The sequence below is a fragment of the Bos grunniens genome, chromosome 19, assembly GCF_055505025.1.
Source record: "Bos grunniens cultivar Pamir isolate PY7600 chromosome 19, Bosgru_T2T1.0, whole genome shotgun sequence".
Taxonomy (NCBI): Eukaryota; Metazoa; Chordata; class Mammalia; order Artiodactyla; family Bovidae; genus Bos; species Bos grunniens.
In genome coordinates this window covers 38,228,993-38,246,243 of record NC_141183.1, presented here as the reverse complement: position 1 = coordinate 38,246,243, position 17,251 = coordinate 38,228,993, and the positions used below count along the sequence as shown (strand labels likewise).

Sequence of the window (17,251 nt, the reverse complement as noted above, 5' to 3'; positions counted from 1 at the left end):
ACCCCGCCGCGCGCGTTACCCGTTCGCGGGGCCCCGCTTCTCCGGCTGCAGGGACCGCAAGCGCCAGGCCTGCTCCGCCCGCGCCGCCTCCGCTCCGAAGCCAACTCCGCCGCCCGCGGCCCGGCCGAGGCTAGAGGCCCAGCGGCCCGCCGCCTCTGTGACGCGCAGCCCCCTGCGGGGGTCTGCTCATCCCCACGGCCGCGGGGCCCAAACCCGGGGTGATCGCGCAGGTCGAGGGGCCAGACTAGGTGCCCCCACCCCGCAGATGGCCGGGGAGGCGCCCCAGTGAGGGGCGGGAGGCAGGAGGCTGGGCGCCACAGGCCCTGCCCCCTACCCGGCCCCTCTGCACACGGGAAAGAGATTCTGTCCAGGACTTGGGTTGTGCAGGCCCGATCGTTCGCCACCTTTCCTGTCCGGATCCAGCCCCAGTTCCTGTCCATTGTCGGGGACGCTCTCTGGGAAGCCAAAGCCACTGCCAACCCAGCCTTAGTGTTAGTCGCTCAGTCGCTTCTGAGTCTTTGTGACTGTGGACTGTAGCCCGCCAGGCTCCTCTGTCCATGGGATTCTCGAGGCAAGAATACTGGAGTGGGTTGCCATGGCCTCCTCCAGGGCATCTTCCCAACCCAAGGATGGAACCTCAGTCTCCTGCCCTGCAGGCGGATTCGTTACTGTCTGAGGCACCAGGACCCAAAGAAGGCCTTAAGCAAACCTGACTCAGCCAACCTAACAAAGCTTGAGAAAGGTCACATTTCTGCAGTTTTGGGTGGGTGGGGGCACACCCAAACACCCACTGTCCTGGGCTCTGTCCTCCCTAGTGGGAGCTGGTACCCTAACGGGTCTCCCCACAGGCCAGGCAGACAGTTAGGGCTGTGCTACTTCGGGGAGGGGGCTGCTTCTCTGGGTGTCTCCCAGCTGCTCCCCCTGCCAGCGGCCTCCACTGGCACCTCTTCGTGCATTACCTGGCTGCCCCCACCACCCAACCTCATTTTTCTCTTCCTCGCTCTCTCATTTTCTGCCACTCCCCTTCCCATGCGGTCCTAGCTGCTGCTCCCCGACCCCACCCACCCCCGGCCCTGGAAAACCAGTCAAAAATCTAAAGAAAGGTGGAGGACAGGCTTTCAGGAAGATCTTTTTTATTCTTCAGAGAGAAAGCTGGATTTCCCAAGGTGTCCAGGCTGGGTTGGGCCTAGATGCTTGATCAGAATTCTCAGGCAGAAGAGTTGGCGTTCTCTTTTCCTCCTGATTTAGCTGTAGCTCTTGGGAAAACCAACATCTCTGTTCAAAAGGAGGAAAATAGTTAAAATCCAAACCTTTTCTTCAACAAGAAAGACACCCAGTGAATAAAACGTCTTTCCTCAAATACAGACTGGCACAGAAAGCAAGCAGAAAAACCAGTGTAAAAACAAAATCTTCAAAATCTGTTGTACCTTTCCCAAAGCTAGCTGGAACTTCACACTTGTTTTCCTTTTGATGAAGCTAACCGCCGGCATTTCTCCTAAAGAAATGGATATTTAAAAAGTTGAAGGTGTATAAAGTGGGAAGTGTTAGTTCCTGGGATATCGCTGGTTAAACCTATCCCCAGTTTCTGGAGCAGGGACCTTGAGCTGTAGATGACAGAAAAGTCATAGATAGAGATGAACGTATTTGCAAAGCAAAAATAGAGACCCCGATGTAGAGAACAAATTTATGGATACCAAGTGGGGTTGGGGTGGGGGGAGAGGAGGGTAGGATGAATTAAGAGACTGGGAATGACATATATACACTACTATGGATAAAAGGGGGCTTCCCAGGTGGTTCAGTGGTAAAGAATCTGCCTGCAATGCACGAGACACGGGTTCGATCCTGATTGGAAAGATCCCCTGGAGAAGGAGATAGCAACCCACTCCAGTATTCTTGCCTGGAGAATCCCATGGACAGAGGAGCCTGGTGGGCTACAGTCCACGGGGTCTCTGAGTTGGACACAAATGAGTGACTAACACTTCCACATTTTTTTTTTAGTGACTAAAAAACAACAACAATGTATAAAAGAGATGACTAATGATAACTTACTGTATAGCACAGAGAACTCTACTCAATAGTCTGTAATGACCTATATAGGAAAAGAACCTCAAAAAAAGTAAACATATGTATCTGCATAATTGATTCACTTTGCTGTACAGCAGAAATTAACACAATATTGTAAGGCAACTGTACTCCAATAAAAATTTAAAAAAGAAAAGAAAAAGAGAAGAAAAGGGAGGCCAGTGAACTAGGAGGGGTCTATGGGAGGTTTGGGACAATGTTTAATAGAGGACTGTCATCATCAGGAGGGTGGACGAACAGGTTAGAGGATACCCACGCTATGGCTTCCCTGGGGGCTCAGATGGTAAAGAATCCGCCTCTAATGCGGGAGACCTGGGTTCAGTTCCTAGATTCGGAAGATCCCCTGGAGAAGAGAATGGCAACCCATTCCAGTATTTTGCCTGGAGAATCTCCATGGACAGAGGAACCTGGCGGGCTACGACCCATGGGGTTGCAGAGTCGGACGCAACGGAGCAACTAAGCACAACACAGCACCCCATGGACTCTTGTGTGTGTGAGTGATAGTTGCTCAGTCGTGCCCAACCCTTTGCAGCCCCATGGATGGTAGCCCGCCAGGCTCCTCTGTCCATGGGATTTTCCAGGCAAGAATACTGGAGTGGGTTGCCATTCCATTCTCCAGGGGATCTTCCCAACCCAGGGATTGAAACCAGCTCTCCCACATTGCAGGCAGACTCTACCATCTGAGCCACTAGGGAGTCCTCATGGACTCTTACAACATTAAAAAAGAAAAGGAAGGGGCAACATCATTTGACTTGGAGGGATGCCCTTCTTATTATTGGTTATTGATGAATCCTATACAAGTAGTGTGTACAATTGGACTCCAAATGTGTGTGTGTGTGTGCGGTTATATATTAGAGTTGCCAGATAAAATACAGGCTGTCCAGTTAGATTTTAATTTCAGAGAGACAGAGGATTTTTCTTAGTATGAGTATGTCCCATGAAATTATTTTGTAGTTATTTTTGTCCCAAGTAATGAATTTTTCTTTGCTAAATTCAGCAAGCCTATCATTAAGGATGGAGAGAAGTATGAAAGGAAATTTCAGTTGTAGGAGGCAAGGGAATATGGCACTAATAACACCCTCAGCAAGTATGAAATTCACTCAGCTTGGTAAAATTGTGTGCTTGTGTGCGTACAGAGATGCTTAAAGAAGTTAGAACAAGATTTAGGTCTACTACTTTGTAAGGGGTGTGCGTCATATATTCAGGAAAAAAGGCAAGTGGTAGAGTCATGAGTCTAGGAAGATGATATATGGGGGAAGAAAACCAGTTCAATCCCCATGGAGGCTTGTCAGGTTTTTGTGAACAGAGGTGACGTTTTGGAAGGACACCCACCTGGAGGCTGACACTAGCACTTCATGGCATGGCACTTGGGAGGTGGGATGGGTGTGGGGGGGATTAGCTGTATCTTTATGTTTGTTTGTATGGTATCATGTCAAATGGTTACAACCAAATCTAGTATTTAGTACTGGCAAACTCCGGGAGATAGTGAAGGACAGGGGAGCCTGGTGTGCTGCTTTTCAAGGGGTTGCAACGAGCTGGACACGATTTAGCTACTGAACAACAACAATAACTTTTGTATTTTGAAAAACATCAAATAATGAAAGTATTTTAAAGTGAGACATCCTTTATGGGGCTTGAGAGCATAAGCTCTGGAACTATATCCACATGTATACCTGGCTGGATTCTGCCACTCTCTAATTGTGAAATCCTGGGGAAGCCATTTGACCTTTCTGTTTAGTTTCCTTATCTATAAGATAGGGGTAAAATACCTTCCTGACGTTTATAATGATTAACCATTTGTAAAGAGCTTTGCCACCCCATGGACTGTAGCCCCTCAGGCTCCCCGGTCCATGGAATTTTCCAGGCAAGAATACTGGAGCAGGTGACCATTTCCTTCTCCAGGGGATCTTCCCGACTGAGGGATCAAACCCATGGCTCTTGCATCTCCTGCATTGGCAGGCAGGTTCTTTACCAGCTGAACCACTGGGGAAGCCCCGCTTTGCATTGTAACTGGTGCATAATGGTTAACTACCCCTAATGCTAATTCTTCTTTATTGGAAAGTAATCTAGGATGTGAAAAATCAGGTTATTGAGGCTGCAAATCCTGAGCTACTGGAGGTAAACCTTAATCTGCTGGAGGCAAGATACCAACTGACTTAGGATCTTGACCAAGGCTCTGATCTCTGGACTGCAGTTGCCTTATCTACGCCATGAGAGAGCTAGACTGGATGCCTTCTATTCATTTGTTTGCTCCAAGGTTTGGGGGCATTTGCTGTGGTCAGTAACTAGGCTGGGAACTGGAGATAGAGATGAGAGACTGGCTCTGCCGTTAGAAATGGGAGGTGATGAACATATATACACAGGAGATAAGTGAGAGTAGATCTGGACACACAGAGAAAGGGGAGATAGTGTTGTCTGAGGACATCTCGCAGGACTTGCATTTCTTTAAACACTGTCCTGATGGCTCATAGCTGGATATGGAAGGAACAGAGGCTGGGTACCTGGTGGTGGTTTAGGGTTGGCAGGGGAAGTAGGATATCACACTGAGAACATCTCCTCAGAATGTCATAGGCTGTCTCATCTTCTACAGGAGAGGAGGCTCTGAGCTTGCCATTGGACTTCAAAGACAGATTCGTGGTTTTGTTTGTTCCTCGTGGCGCTTGCCTTGTTGACTTTTCAGAAAGAAAGGGAGCTCTGTGTCTATTTTTCAGCTTTGGACGGACATCTTTCTCTGCCTTGGAAGTCTGGTCTTCAGCAGCCCAACTCAAAGGGGATGAAGGAGGAATTTCTGGTTTCCCCACTGTAGAAGGTGTCACAGCACCTGAGACTCGACGGCATCTATCCTGCAAGGGTGAGTCAAGCATCAAATTTAAAAATGACCTCAGCTTTAATGGTGGACAATACAATAGGCGAGCTAACCTGAAAAATTTCCACTCCAAACTCTTTAGAAATGCTGGATATAATATGACAAACGTTCACTGAGCTGACTTTGCAAGGAAGCAAGCAAACTCATGTTCCGGGAAAGAAGACGTACCTGTTAAGCACATGAGGTAACCCTTTAGGAGGAGATTGTGGGGTCAGTCTCATGACTAAGAGCTTGGATGAGAGAAAAGTCCCATCCACATGATGTGTGAAATTGGAAGAGTCCCCTTTCCCTGCACGAAGCTGGGAAACTTGAAGTCTGAACTACGGTGGCTGAGAGACAAAAATTGACTAACTGGAAAAGGGAAATGACAACAAAGCTTGTCTACCTTGGACTAGAAATTGAGCATGAGGTGATAAATTCTGAAGAAGAGAGAGAGAGGGGAAAAAAGCAAACACATATGAGCCTATTGCCCTAAGGGGCTTCTCTGGTAGCTCAGCTGGTGAAGAATCCGCCTGCAATGCAGGAGACCCATGTTCCATTGCTGGGTTGGGAAGATCCACTGGAGAAGGGATAGGCTACCCACTCCAATATTCTTGGGCTTTCCTTGTGTCTCAGCTAGTAAAGAATTGGCCTGCAATGTGGGAGATCTGAGTTCGATCCCTGGGTCGGGAAGATCCCCTGGAGAAGGGAATGGCTACCCACTCCAGTATTCTGGCCTGGAAGATTCCATGGACTGTATAGTCCATGGGGTCACGAAAAAATGACAAAGCTTGTCTACCTTGGACTAGAAATTGATCATGAGGTGATAAATTCTGAAGAAGAGAGAGAGGAAACAAACAAACAAACACATCTGAGCCAATTGTCCTAAGCAGGATGAATAAAAATAAATCTTCTCTTGGATACATTGCAGTGAAACCACAGAAGATCCAAAGCAAAGAGGATCTTGAAATCCAACAAAGAAAATGGTTATTGGCAAAGAACAAGCAGCTACACTGAGAGCAGATTTATCAACAGCAATCGAAGAGGTGGGGAGATGGTGAAAATGCTTCAAAATGCTAAAAGAAAATAAAGGTTAATGTAGAATTTGAAATCCAATTAACATTCAAGGATGCAGAATAAAGGAAGTAACTGTGCAGATAACTAAAGATACCTAGACATGTATTTCAGGATGACAGAAATCTTGCCCAGAAGGAAAGCTTGGGATTCGTTACTTCCCTGGTGGTACAGTGTAAGAATCTGCCTTGCAATGCAGGGGACTCGAGTTTGATCCCTGATCAGGGAGCTAAGATCCCACATGCCACAGTGCACTTCAACTACTGAGCTCATACGCTCTGCAGCCCACGTGCCACAACTAGAGAGAAGCCCTCACACTGCAGTAAAGATTCCACACGCCGCAACTAAGACCCAATGCAGCCAAAATAAATCCGTAAAATATTTTAAAAAGAAAGAACATCAGCAAAGAGAAAGGTAAACGTATGAGTATATCCAAGCAGGCATGAATTGAATAAAGTGACAGTAATAATAATGACTAAAGAGGAATAGTAGAAAACCAGGTGAAACTAAGTTCCACAGCATTCATTAATACCTAAAAGGTGGAAATAGAGAATCAATCAACATGTTTTCAAATCCATATATTGTTTTTGTGGAGGGTAGGGAATGTAATTTAGATTTTAAGTCAAGTATTCATATTAAAATGCTCTAAATGTCACCAATAGTAAATTTTATATGTATGGTCCCTGATGAACAAAAAGACCTAGATCATCTCTAGGATTTCTTTAGTTCTGATATGCATTGTTCTCTGGATTGAAGGGTAAAGAAAGGACAAACAGTTTGCCATCCAGGAAGAAGGAAGTGAGTTCTTTGGAGAGATCCTTTGGGGAGATTCCCCCAAAGAAAATGCTCCATCCTGTAGAAGAGGGGAACAGCTTGGCCTGTTCCCAAGGTGCTTAGAGTGATGGAGGGAGAAGTCTGTAAATTTTCCCTGTCAAAAGCAGTCAATCAATCCATCACATCATTACATCCTTTCAGAGTCCTCCTTTTGGTACACAGCCCTGATATCAGCTTCATTGTGGGAAGATGGAGAAAGTTATTAACTTTTTGGAGGAAGCTCACAGCCTAATAGAGAAGACTTCCATACGGGATATGCTGTGCTCTGCTTAGTTGCTCATTCGTGTCTGACTCTTTGCAACTCTATACAACCAGGCTCCTCTGTCCATGGGGATTCTCCAGGCAAAAATACTGGAGTGGGTTGCCATGCCCTCCTCCAGGGGATCTTCCCAACTCAGGGATCAAATCCAGGTCTCCCGCATTGCAGGTGGATTCTTTGCCATCTGATCCACCAGGGACATGGGATAGAAAATAATAAAGCAGAGCCTATTTAGGCCTAAATTGTAATTTTCAGGTCCTCAGAGGTGATCAGTGATAGCTGGATTGGTCAGGGAGGCTCCTTGAAGGGCTGGCATAATTGGAATCCAATTACGTGTGCTAAATAAGCCTAAAGCAGTTCACGATGTCCTTTTTTGAACAAAGCAAAACGAAATATGGGAACCTCTTAATATTCATGCTGTGTAAAACTGGACCCAGAATCTACCATTCAAGACTTCCCAGGTGGTCCAGTGCTTAAGAATCCACCTGCCAATGCAGAGGACACAGGTTCAATCCCTGGTCCAGGAAGACCCCACATGCCATGGAGCAACTAAGCCTGGGCGCCACAGCTACTGAAGCCCATGCATCTAGAGCCCGTGTAAGGCAACAAGAGATGTCACAGCAATTAGAAGCCTGGGACGAAGGCTACGATGAAGATCCAGTGCGCCCAATAAGTAAATAAATAAAATGAATGAATTACAGAAAGAATCTACTGTTCATATCATATTTTTTTGCAATATGAACTGGCTATTGGCATCATTGCTGCTGCTAAGTCAGGTCAGTCGTGTCCGACTCTGTGCAACCCCATAGATGGCAGCCCACAGGCTCCCCTGTCCCTGGGATTCTCCAGGCAAGAACACTGGAGTGGGTTGCCATTTGCTTCTCCAATGCGTGAAAGTGAAAAGTGAAAGTGAAGTCGCTCAGTCGTGTCTGACTCCTAGCGATCCCATGGACTGCAGCGCACCAGGATCCTCCGTCCATGGGATTTTCCAGGCAAGAGTACTGGGGTGGGGTGCCATTGCCTTCTCCATTGGCATCATTAGACAATGACAAATTTCTACTCACCAGATGGTGGAAATACTTATTTCCTGGAATCATTTGGTTGCAATAATGACAGCAGATGGTGCTTTCAGGAACTGGAATGCTCTTCCCTGAAAAAGCACAGAAGCAACAGCACAAATGATTGCCTTTGACAATGGCCAGCCCGGCTGCCCCACTACGTGGCCTGCAGTCCTGAGGATGCCTTGACCCGAGGCTGCCATGAGTGTCCTGCACTGCCAGGGTCCTTGGCCACATGGACCACCCACAACAGGACTCACCCACATTATTTCCATTAAATTGTAAAAGTGCCCTTGGGGCAGCACACAGCCCTGATGAAAAGACGTTTTCCTGGAGCAGGACTGGTTTCCAAGGAGATGGAAGGAGTTGTTACCACAGATGCCAGTCCTGTTCAACCTGACTGCTCTTTCAGTTTAGCCATTTCCGAGCTCTGTGATCAGATGAGGAGTTAACTGCACACATCTTTGTTGATTGTGTTGAAGCTGTGTTGTGCTGTCTTGTTGAAGTTGTGTTGTGTTGATGAAGTTGCATTGTCTTGTTGAAGTTGTGCTGTTGTTGAAGCTGTGCAGTCTTGTTGAAGTTGTGTTGTCGAAGTTGTGTTGATGAAGTTGTATTGTCTTGTTGCAGTAGTGCTGTCTTGTTGAAGTTGTGTTGATGAAGTTGTGTTGTGTTGTTGAAGCTGTGCAGTCTTGTTGAAGTTGTGCTATCTTGTTCAAGTTGTGTTGTGTTGACAAAGTTGTGCTGAAGAGTTGTTTGTTGGCTATGTTGAAACCCAGGCCTGCTGGGAATGTACTTGAATCTTAAGCACCCCAGTTTTTCATTTGCTGATTTTGATAAAATCTTTTACCCAGAGAGACTTACCGCCTAGGGGATTTTCGGCTCTGTCCCCATGCTACTGTTGTTACTAAAACAACCAGTGAGAGGATGTGTTTGGCTCGTGTTCTCTGTAAACACACTTCCTGAAGAGGTAACTGGGTAAAGAGAGGATGCTGTGGCACCAGGTGGCCAACACGCAGGCCCAAAGGTCAGGGGCTACATCTGGATCCTTTGGGAAAGTTCCTGATTTTGTGTCAGGGAACTTGGGGATCCTGTCTGGTTTCTGCCTCTAGCAAGCCCCTGTTTCACTCTGCATAGCTTTCTCATCTCTACAAGGATTCAGGTAGGTCTCTGCCAGTCTGGAGTCATGCTGGAGGAGTTCAAAGGAAGCCTCCCATCTGGTAGGGCCCCATTGCCTCTGCACTCATCTGTGTAGCTCCCAGGTCCCCAACCCCTGGCTTCTTGGCTCCCTGAATCAGTCATTTATTTTTATAAATTAAAAAAAATTCTTTTTATTGGAAGAAAATTGCTTTACAATATTGTGTTGGCCTCTGCCGCACAACAACTCAAATCAGCCATAATTATATGTTCATCCCCTCCTTCTTGAACCTCCCTCCACACCCCATTCCAACCCTCTAGGTTGTCACAGAGCACCAGGCTGGGCAGCTTCCTTATAGTTATCTATTTTACACTTGGTCGTGTATATATGAGGATGTTAAGGTGGCTCAGATGGTAAAAGCGTCTGCCTGCAATGTGGGAGACCCAGGTTAGATCCCTGGGTCAGGAAGATCCCCTGGAGAAGGAAATGACAACCCACTCCAGTACTCTTGCCTGGAAAATGCCATGAACGGAGGAGCCTGGTGTGCTACAGCCCATGGGGTCGCAAAGAGTCGGGCACGACTGAGCGACTTCCCTTAGTGTATACATGGGGCTTCCCAGGTGGTCCTTGTGGTAAAGAACCTGCCTGCCAAGTCAGGAGACGTAAGAGACGTGGGTTCGATCCTGGGTCAGGAAGATCCCCTGGAGCGGAGGGCATGGCAACCCACTCCAGTATTCTTGCTTGGAGAATCCTATGGACAGAGGAGTCTGGTGGGCTACAGTCCATGGGGTCGCAAAGAGTCGGACACGACCGAAGCGACTTAGCACACACGAACACAGTGTCTATATGTTGATGCTACTTTCTCAGTTTGTCCTACGCTGTCCTTCCCCTGCTGCGTCCACCAGTCTGACTCTATACCGGAGTCTCCCTTCTCTGTAAATAGGTTCATTAGTACTATTTTTTAGATTCCATATTTATGCATTTATGCATTATGATATTTGCTTTTCTCTGGACCAGTCATTTCAAGACACAGCGGGTGCACAGGAAGGCCACTCTGGAACTAGACTAGCCAGGTGACTTAGAGACACACGCATCTGTCAGCACCCTCGTCACCCGTCCTGCTGAGAGCTCACGATGCTCACCTTTCTGGAGCCAGAGCTGCTCACACCGACACTCTTCTCTGTGCCGGGCCAGCACGCGGAGCATGACGTGCTGGCCACAGTCTGGGCAGAGCTCCGTCTGCTGGCCGCAGTGGTGTTCATGGAGGTCCACCTTGTTCAGGCGCACGGCCAGCTGGCAGAACTGGCACTCAACCGGGCGCTCCTGGCATTCCTGAGCCTGCGGGGAGGCCGGCGGGACGGGCATAGTCACTGGCCTGCAGTGACTGCAGTTGCCTTGGGGCTAGGAGCTTATTTCCTTGAGGGGGACTGAAGCCAGTAAGAGAAAGCAGGTGGGAAAGACTAGGGGGTGGGGGGTGGGAGGAGGTTGTGGGAGGGGGGGGCCTCTCCTTGCGAGGGGAACATGAGCTCTCTTGGACCTTGGCAAGAGGGGCAGGGGCAGGGGGCCCTGTGTCACTGGGATAAGCTAGTTCCAGGCCTGCTTGGGAGAGAAGAGAGAGCTGGGGGCGGGAGGGGAGAGCTTTATGACCCGCCCCCTCCCCTCCTCCTGGGCTTGGCAGAAGAAATCACACCTGCCCCTCACCTCGTGACTCTCCAGCGAGTGCTTCGGCACGCTCTGCTGACACATGGCGCATCCCACCTAAATGCGGAGGGAGGTGCTCAAGTCCCACCCTGGCTCTGTGTGTCAGGGATGGGTCTGTGAGCACCTGGGGGCAGGAATCAGGCACCCTCATCTGGAATCAGGCACCCTCATCTGCCTGCAGCACCAACTCTGAGCTCAGGGACGCATTCGTGGGACCCTCTGAGCTGAGATGGACGCCTGAGCTTGAGGAGCTCCAGAAACAGCTGGAGAGAAAGGTTGGCCTTTGACCAACCTTGGCCGTGACTGCCTTCCAAGCGCCCCTTTCCTGTTTCTCCTCTTGACACATCTCAAACGAACATTTTACTTTCCCCAAAACAGGGACCCCTAGTCTTGGCCAACCTCATATGCCTGTAGGGAAAGGATTGGGAATGGGAAACCGGGGTCTACTCAATGCAGTACAGGAAAGAAGTGTAGTAGCTCAGTCGTGTCTGACTCTTTGCGACCCCATGGACTGTAATACACCAGGCTCCTCTGTCCATGGGAATTTCCAGGCCAGAATACTGGAGTGAGTTGCCATTCCCTTGAATCTTCCCGACCCAGGGATGGAACCCAGGTCTCCTGCTTTGCAGGCAGATTCTTTACTGTCTGAGCCACCAGGGAAGTCCAAGTGGCCGTACAGGGAGGGCAGGATTATCTACCCTTTCCTCTTTGCGTAGGGGGCTAGGCGCGGGGGCTGAGCAACTTGCCCATGGTAGGCAGCCATGAGATGGGCCGCAGAGAGGACCCTGCCCCTCCACCTCCGTCCCCCAATCTGCCTCCCCACCTGCTGGTGCCCGCCCTGGCAGTGTTCTTCCATCTCATGCTGCAGGACGGGTTCCTTGCATTCTGGGCAGAGGACCAGGTACATCAAGCAGTGGGCCTCATGGAGGCCCAGGTGGTTGGAGGCCACCCTTCTTTTGCTGCAGGATCAAAAGGGAGGAAAACCAGGTTTATTTCATGGTATAAAGCATGGAGCCGTATTTTATACATGAGGCTCCTGGATGAAGATCTTTCAAGGCCTCAAGCACTGAAAATATGATGATGAGACCACCTGACTCGCCTTCCCCATGTTGATCTCAAATCAGAACAATGCTGAATCATGACGTAATGGTAAGGATGCTCTGTAAAGCTCTTATGTTGCCCAGGGTGAGCACGGTGGGTAAGAAGGAGCAGGAGTGAGCGATTACAAAGGAACAAGAGAAACCTTTGGGAGGTAATGAATAGTTTCATTGTCTTGATTGTGACTGATGAAATAAAATTTATATTTTAAGGCAGGACAAGAACAAATTAAAGATAAAACTCTGTGTGTGTGTTTGGGGCTCCTCCCTCCCTCATGTGCATTGTGCATCTGTACTACACATTAACCAGAGCCCCTCATAGATGGAAGAGCCTGCTCAACTGTTTCTTTTTTTCTTTCTTCTGATGCCAGAAATGTAAATGAAAAGAATAGTGTTCTTTCTCAGCTCTGTGCTCAGTCACAGTGACTCACTGCTCACTCAGTACTCTCTGTGCGTGCTCACCTGGACTAGGCAGGTATCCTTGGTGAACTTTTTGTAAAATGTCAGCATGTCATTCTGATTTATGATCCTTTGTCTCAAAGGCGTATGACTGTGTCTTTGACTTCTAACCCAGGCTTCCCTGGTGGCTCAGATGGTACAGAATCTGCCTGCAATGTGGAAGACTGAGGTTTAGTTGCTCAGTTGTGTCTGACTCTTTGGGACCCCATGGACAGTAGCCCCCCAGGTTCCTCTGCCCATGGGATTCCTCAGGCAAGAATATTGGAGTGGGTTGCCATTCCCTTCTCAGGGGATCTTCTCGACTCAGGGATCGAACCCGTGTCTTCTGCATTGCCAGGCAGATTCTTTACTGTCTGAGACACCAAGGAAACCCTATATATATCTTATTTTTCAGATTATTTTCCATTATAGGTTATTACAAGATATTGGCTATAGTTCCCTGTGCTGTACAGTAAACCTTTGTTGCTTATCTATTTTTAAAAATTAGAAATAGCATTCTATTTATACAAAGTCAAGCAAGTGGAATCAAAATGTCATATTTTAGTTGGGCAAAAACTTGTAAGTTTTCTAATACATATATACCCTATATACTATATATACTATATTATAGTAATACATATATTATACATATCTAATACATATAAATTATACTTAATATTATATATAATAAATAGAAATACAATTATATATTTATTTATAAATATAGAACAAATATAATTATATAAATGATATATAATATATATTATATTACTTATATATATGTTTACAAAACCTTTCTACTTGGGGAAGCATGGACTCTTAATCACTGGACCACCAGGAAAGTCTCCCTTCCGCTATTCTTACCCCTCTGCCTGGCCTGGCACCTCAGCTTTTTTTCCTGAGCTCGTGCAAACGCCAGAGAGCCAGGAGGGTCTGGCTGGAGAAAGACCTTGGGGAGCGATCCCCCTGGTTCCTGTCACAGGTAGGGAGCTTCGAGAGTAAGGTGCCTCAAGGGGTTGGGTCCCCATGATTTAGAGGTGTGGTCTGGGAGCTTTGTTCTATCCCCTCACCCTGCCCCACAGGTCCCTCTAAAGGTGGGGGTGGGCATGGTCTCAGACAATCTGCGGGAGCCTCTTTCTTTCAAAGACTGGTATGAAGAGCATACAAATTAGGACCCGAGGTCTGAAAAATAGGAGTAGCCCAGCAGGGATGGTTAGCCTGGCTGTCTGGCTGTAGAACTGTCCCAGAAAGTCTTCAGTACCTGGAGGCGGGGGTGGGGCGGGGTTCAGGGATATCTGCCAACCCTGAGCCTCTCTCACTGATATCTCCTGAGTTTACACCTTCCTATCTCAGGGGCCCACCCTGGCCTTCCTGGGCACACAGACCCTTTCCTCTTCACTTTAGAAACAGACTTATCCTGTCTGCCCCTCTCACCAGCCAGCCTCAGGTCGGCCACCAGGGAAAGCGACTTCTTACCAGTTCCTGCACACCTGCAAGGCTCCCTCCATGTTCTGATCTCCGGAATCTTTCTGTTTCAAGTTTCAGTTCTTGCAGGCAGAGAAACGAAACTGAAAGTGAAGGGCCCACAGCCTAGGAAGGGAGGGGTTTTCAGATTCCTCAGCCCAGGGCTGCTGCACAGTACCTGTGACTGGACATCCAGGAAGCCCGGTCCCTGCCTCCTCCCTCAGCCTGTGCTGCCGCCGGCTGTTGCTGCAACCCCTTGGGTGGGAGCCAGAGGCCAGGCCGCCCTGGGCAGCAGCCCCTCCCCTCCCCCAGGCTGGCCTCACTGCATCCAGGTCACTCCATCCTCTTCCACAAAACACTGACCTCCTCGTCCCTCCTGGTCCTCTCACTGATCCTTCCTCTGTAGGAGAGAGCTGGTTGGCCATGTTGAACTTGAACTTGAAGGCCGCTCCTCCTTGAGAATGGCTCCTGACTTCCTGTATTCTACTCTGGTCCGGGTCAGGGGCAGGAGGAACTGGGGCTGCAGGGTGGGGACTGCAGGCTTTGGAGCCACATCTGTAGCAGCCTGGTGACCTAGGGCACTCACCTATTCCCCCTGTTCAACTCTGTCCTCACTTGTAAATAACAACATTAAACTGTAACTGTAATTAAGCTGTAATGCTAACAAGGGGGCAGGCGAATGGGGAAGTCTTCAGACACAGAAACTGCTGCGCTGAGGGCTGATGTAACTTGCACACATTGCCAGCCAACAGGAAGCAGAATCAGGCTTTGAACCCCGGGCCAAGAGGCCCAGCGCTTGTCTCTCCTAGAATGGCCAGAGGGTCAGGAGCCGGGAATTCGAATCTTGGTAGTGGCCCTAACTGACAACAAGAGTCACTTTAGCCTCTGGGCTTGTTTCCTCATTTCCACCCCCCTCCTCCCGCCGCCTACTCTGGACTCTACAGGGGACCTAGGGAACTTAGGAAGTCCGGGTGCTCCCAGAAACTGTGAAAAATTGCTTTCATTTGAGTACATGGACTTGAAAGGAGTCTGGCACCCAGACTGTTATAAATGACTGGACGAATTGACCCCAAAATTTGAGATACAAAGATATCAAGTTCTGCTAAAGGCAACACGTGTCCAAAATTATATATGCATAATTGGATCAAATGAATGTAGAACAGTTGTTTGTGTTCTTTTCACAGACAGCAGGATGTAATTAATTAGATAAAAATGACAGAACAGTGTATCTAATTGCTCAGTAGAAACTGAAAAATTTGCAGATAATTGCAATTCCATCAGAAACGTTTGGATATTATATACTTTATGTTGACATTTTTAAGGGGATTTAATGTGCATTTCTATTTCCCAGAATCTTATTTGTAAAAAAATACCATGCCTGTCTTTAATTAGCTTCAATATTTACCTTTATTATTCATAAACACGACTAAGACATTGATGTGTTATTGGAATGATTGTGGCTTTGCACATTTGTCTAAGCATCTTAATTTATTTAAACTTTAGTGAGCACACCATCTACATAACCTTACTATACTTGATCAATATGTGACAGTTTTTCACTGTTACATGAGTAAGTCCCTCCTGATGGTCAAGTCAGAAATTGAAAAGGGACCACTGAGGCATGGTGGGTACTCCACACTCAGGCCCTTAGCCTGACGTGTGGCCATTTATTGGGATTCTTGGGGCAGCAAGGATGGTGGATTCCAAACTTGCCCACACTTGCGAACCGCTTGGGAAACTAACCAAAAGCCACGGATGCCTGCCCAACCCCAGAAAACGTGATTTCCCTGGTCCGGCAAGTGGCTGTGACTTTGGAGTTTTTGAAACTCCAAAGGTGATTCTAACGTGGAAACAATTTGGTGTTGGAGGAAAGGGCTGGTTCTGAATGCCAGGAACTTTCCCACCTGAACAATAAGAGAATGGGGCAGATGAGCGTCACTCAAGATTCCACAAGTGTGGGGACCAACTCTTGGTGCTCATGGAAGAAAGACAAGAGTGGGTTACTGCAGGAGGAGAGCTGGGATTTGTGGGTGGAAGTCCTGGGAGGGCCCAAGCTTCCTCCCGGTCACCACCCTCTCCCTGGATAAACCTGTCAGGGATGGAGGGGACCTGGCCCCAGGAGTGGGGCAGGGAAGGTCTGGGATGCAGTGAGCATGCTACTCTCATGTCCCACGTGGGTGAACTCGTGAGAAAGCCCACCTAAGCCAAGGTGCAGACAGGCTCTTTGTCTGGAGCTCTTTGTGCTGCACACAGGAAGAGAAGGGGGAACAGGGTATGGAAGCTGCTTACACAACCCCTGCCTCCGCCTTCTTGATAGATCCTCTCTAATGTGTATCTGCACACCCCCACCCCTACAACTGAGGGTCCTCAGAGCTTTCCCAGACCCCAGTCACAGCTGAGCTAACAGAAGGATTCCAAGCATTGAGCGGTGGCACAAGGTTGCCGAGAGAATTCTTGTGATGCCTGCAAATGGAGTGAGAGCAGCTTTTCTAAGGAGGAGAATAGGATTAAGGAAAAGGTTCAGACGTGGTCTCTAGCCAACTGGCTGCTGCTGCTAAGTCGCTTCAGTCATGTCCGACTCTGTGCGACCCCATAGACGGCAGCCCACCAGGCTCCCCTGTCCCTGCGATTCTCCAGGCAAGAACACTGGAGTGGGTTGCCATTTCCTTCTCCAATTCATGAAAGTGAAAAGCCAAAGTGAAGTCGCTCAGTCATGTCCGACTCTTAGCGACCCCATGGACTGCAGCCTACCAGGCTTCTCCATCTATGGGATTTTCCAGGCAAAAAAAGTACTGGAGTGGGGTGCCATTGCCTTCTCCACCAGCCAACTGGCAGACTCTAAAATCCAGATACTGAATGAGAGATGTGCCTGCATGCTCAGTCACTAAGTCTTGTCTGACTCTTTGCAACCCCATGGACTGTAGCCCTCCATCCATGGGATTCTCCAGGCAAGAATACTGGAGTGGGTCACCAGTCCCTTCTCCAAGGGTCTTTCTGACCCAGGGCTCAAACCCAGGTCTCCTGCATTGCAGGTGGATTCTTTACCAGCTGAGCTACCAGGGAAACTCACGAGAGCGGATGGTAACAGTAATGATCAGTGATAGGAGTGATCAGTAATGATCAGTAACAGCAAAAATTACTGCTTATACATTTCCTCTGCTGCAGGCATTATATGAAGCATTCTACAGGCAAGATCTTTTTTAATCTGCCCAACAGCTCTGATGTATGTATTTTAGCCCCGTTTACATCTGTGGAAATGGGGGC

The 17,251-nt window shown here is 48.2% G+C and overlaps 1 protein-coding gene across 11 annotated transcripts; it reads right to left on the bottom strand.

Moving 5' to 3' along the window:
- Window positions 1–1,116: 1,116 nt before the first annotated feature.
- On the bottom strand, window positions 1,117–14,427 carry XAF1 (XIAP associated factor 1). 11 transcript variants are annotated; one of them, XM_086359534.1, is made up of 9 exons: window positions 14,000–14,048; window positions 12,548–12,693; window positions 11,812–11,947; window positions 10,989–11,045; window positions 10,430–10,625; window positions 8,159–8,244; window positions 4,584–4,925; window positions 1,428–1,495; window positions 1,117–1,275 (listed from the first exon to the last, which is right to left on the bottom strand). In XM_086359534.1, exons 3-8 carry the CDS (start codon window positions 11,893–11,895, stop codon window positions 1,451–1,453), a joined length of 810 nt encoding a protein of 269 aa, XP_086215660.1. In that variant the 5' UTR covers window positions 11,896–11,947; window positions 12,548–12,693; window positions 14,000–14,048; the 3' UTR covers window positions 1,117–1,275; window positions 1,428–1,450. The 11 variants fall into 11 exon arrangements, with proteins under 11 accessions (XP_086215660.1, XP_086215659.1, XP_086215656.1 ...); XM_086359533.1 differs by lacking the exons at window positions 12,548–12,693; window positions 14,000–14,048 and adding an exon at window positions 14,166–14,311; XM_086359530.1 differs by lacking the exon at window positions 1,428–1,495.
- Window positions 14,428–17,251: the final 2,824 nt, after the last annotated feature.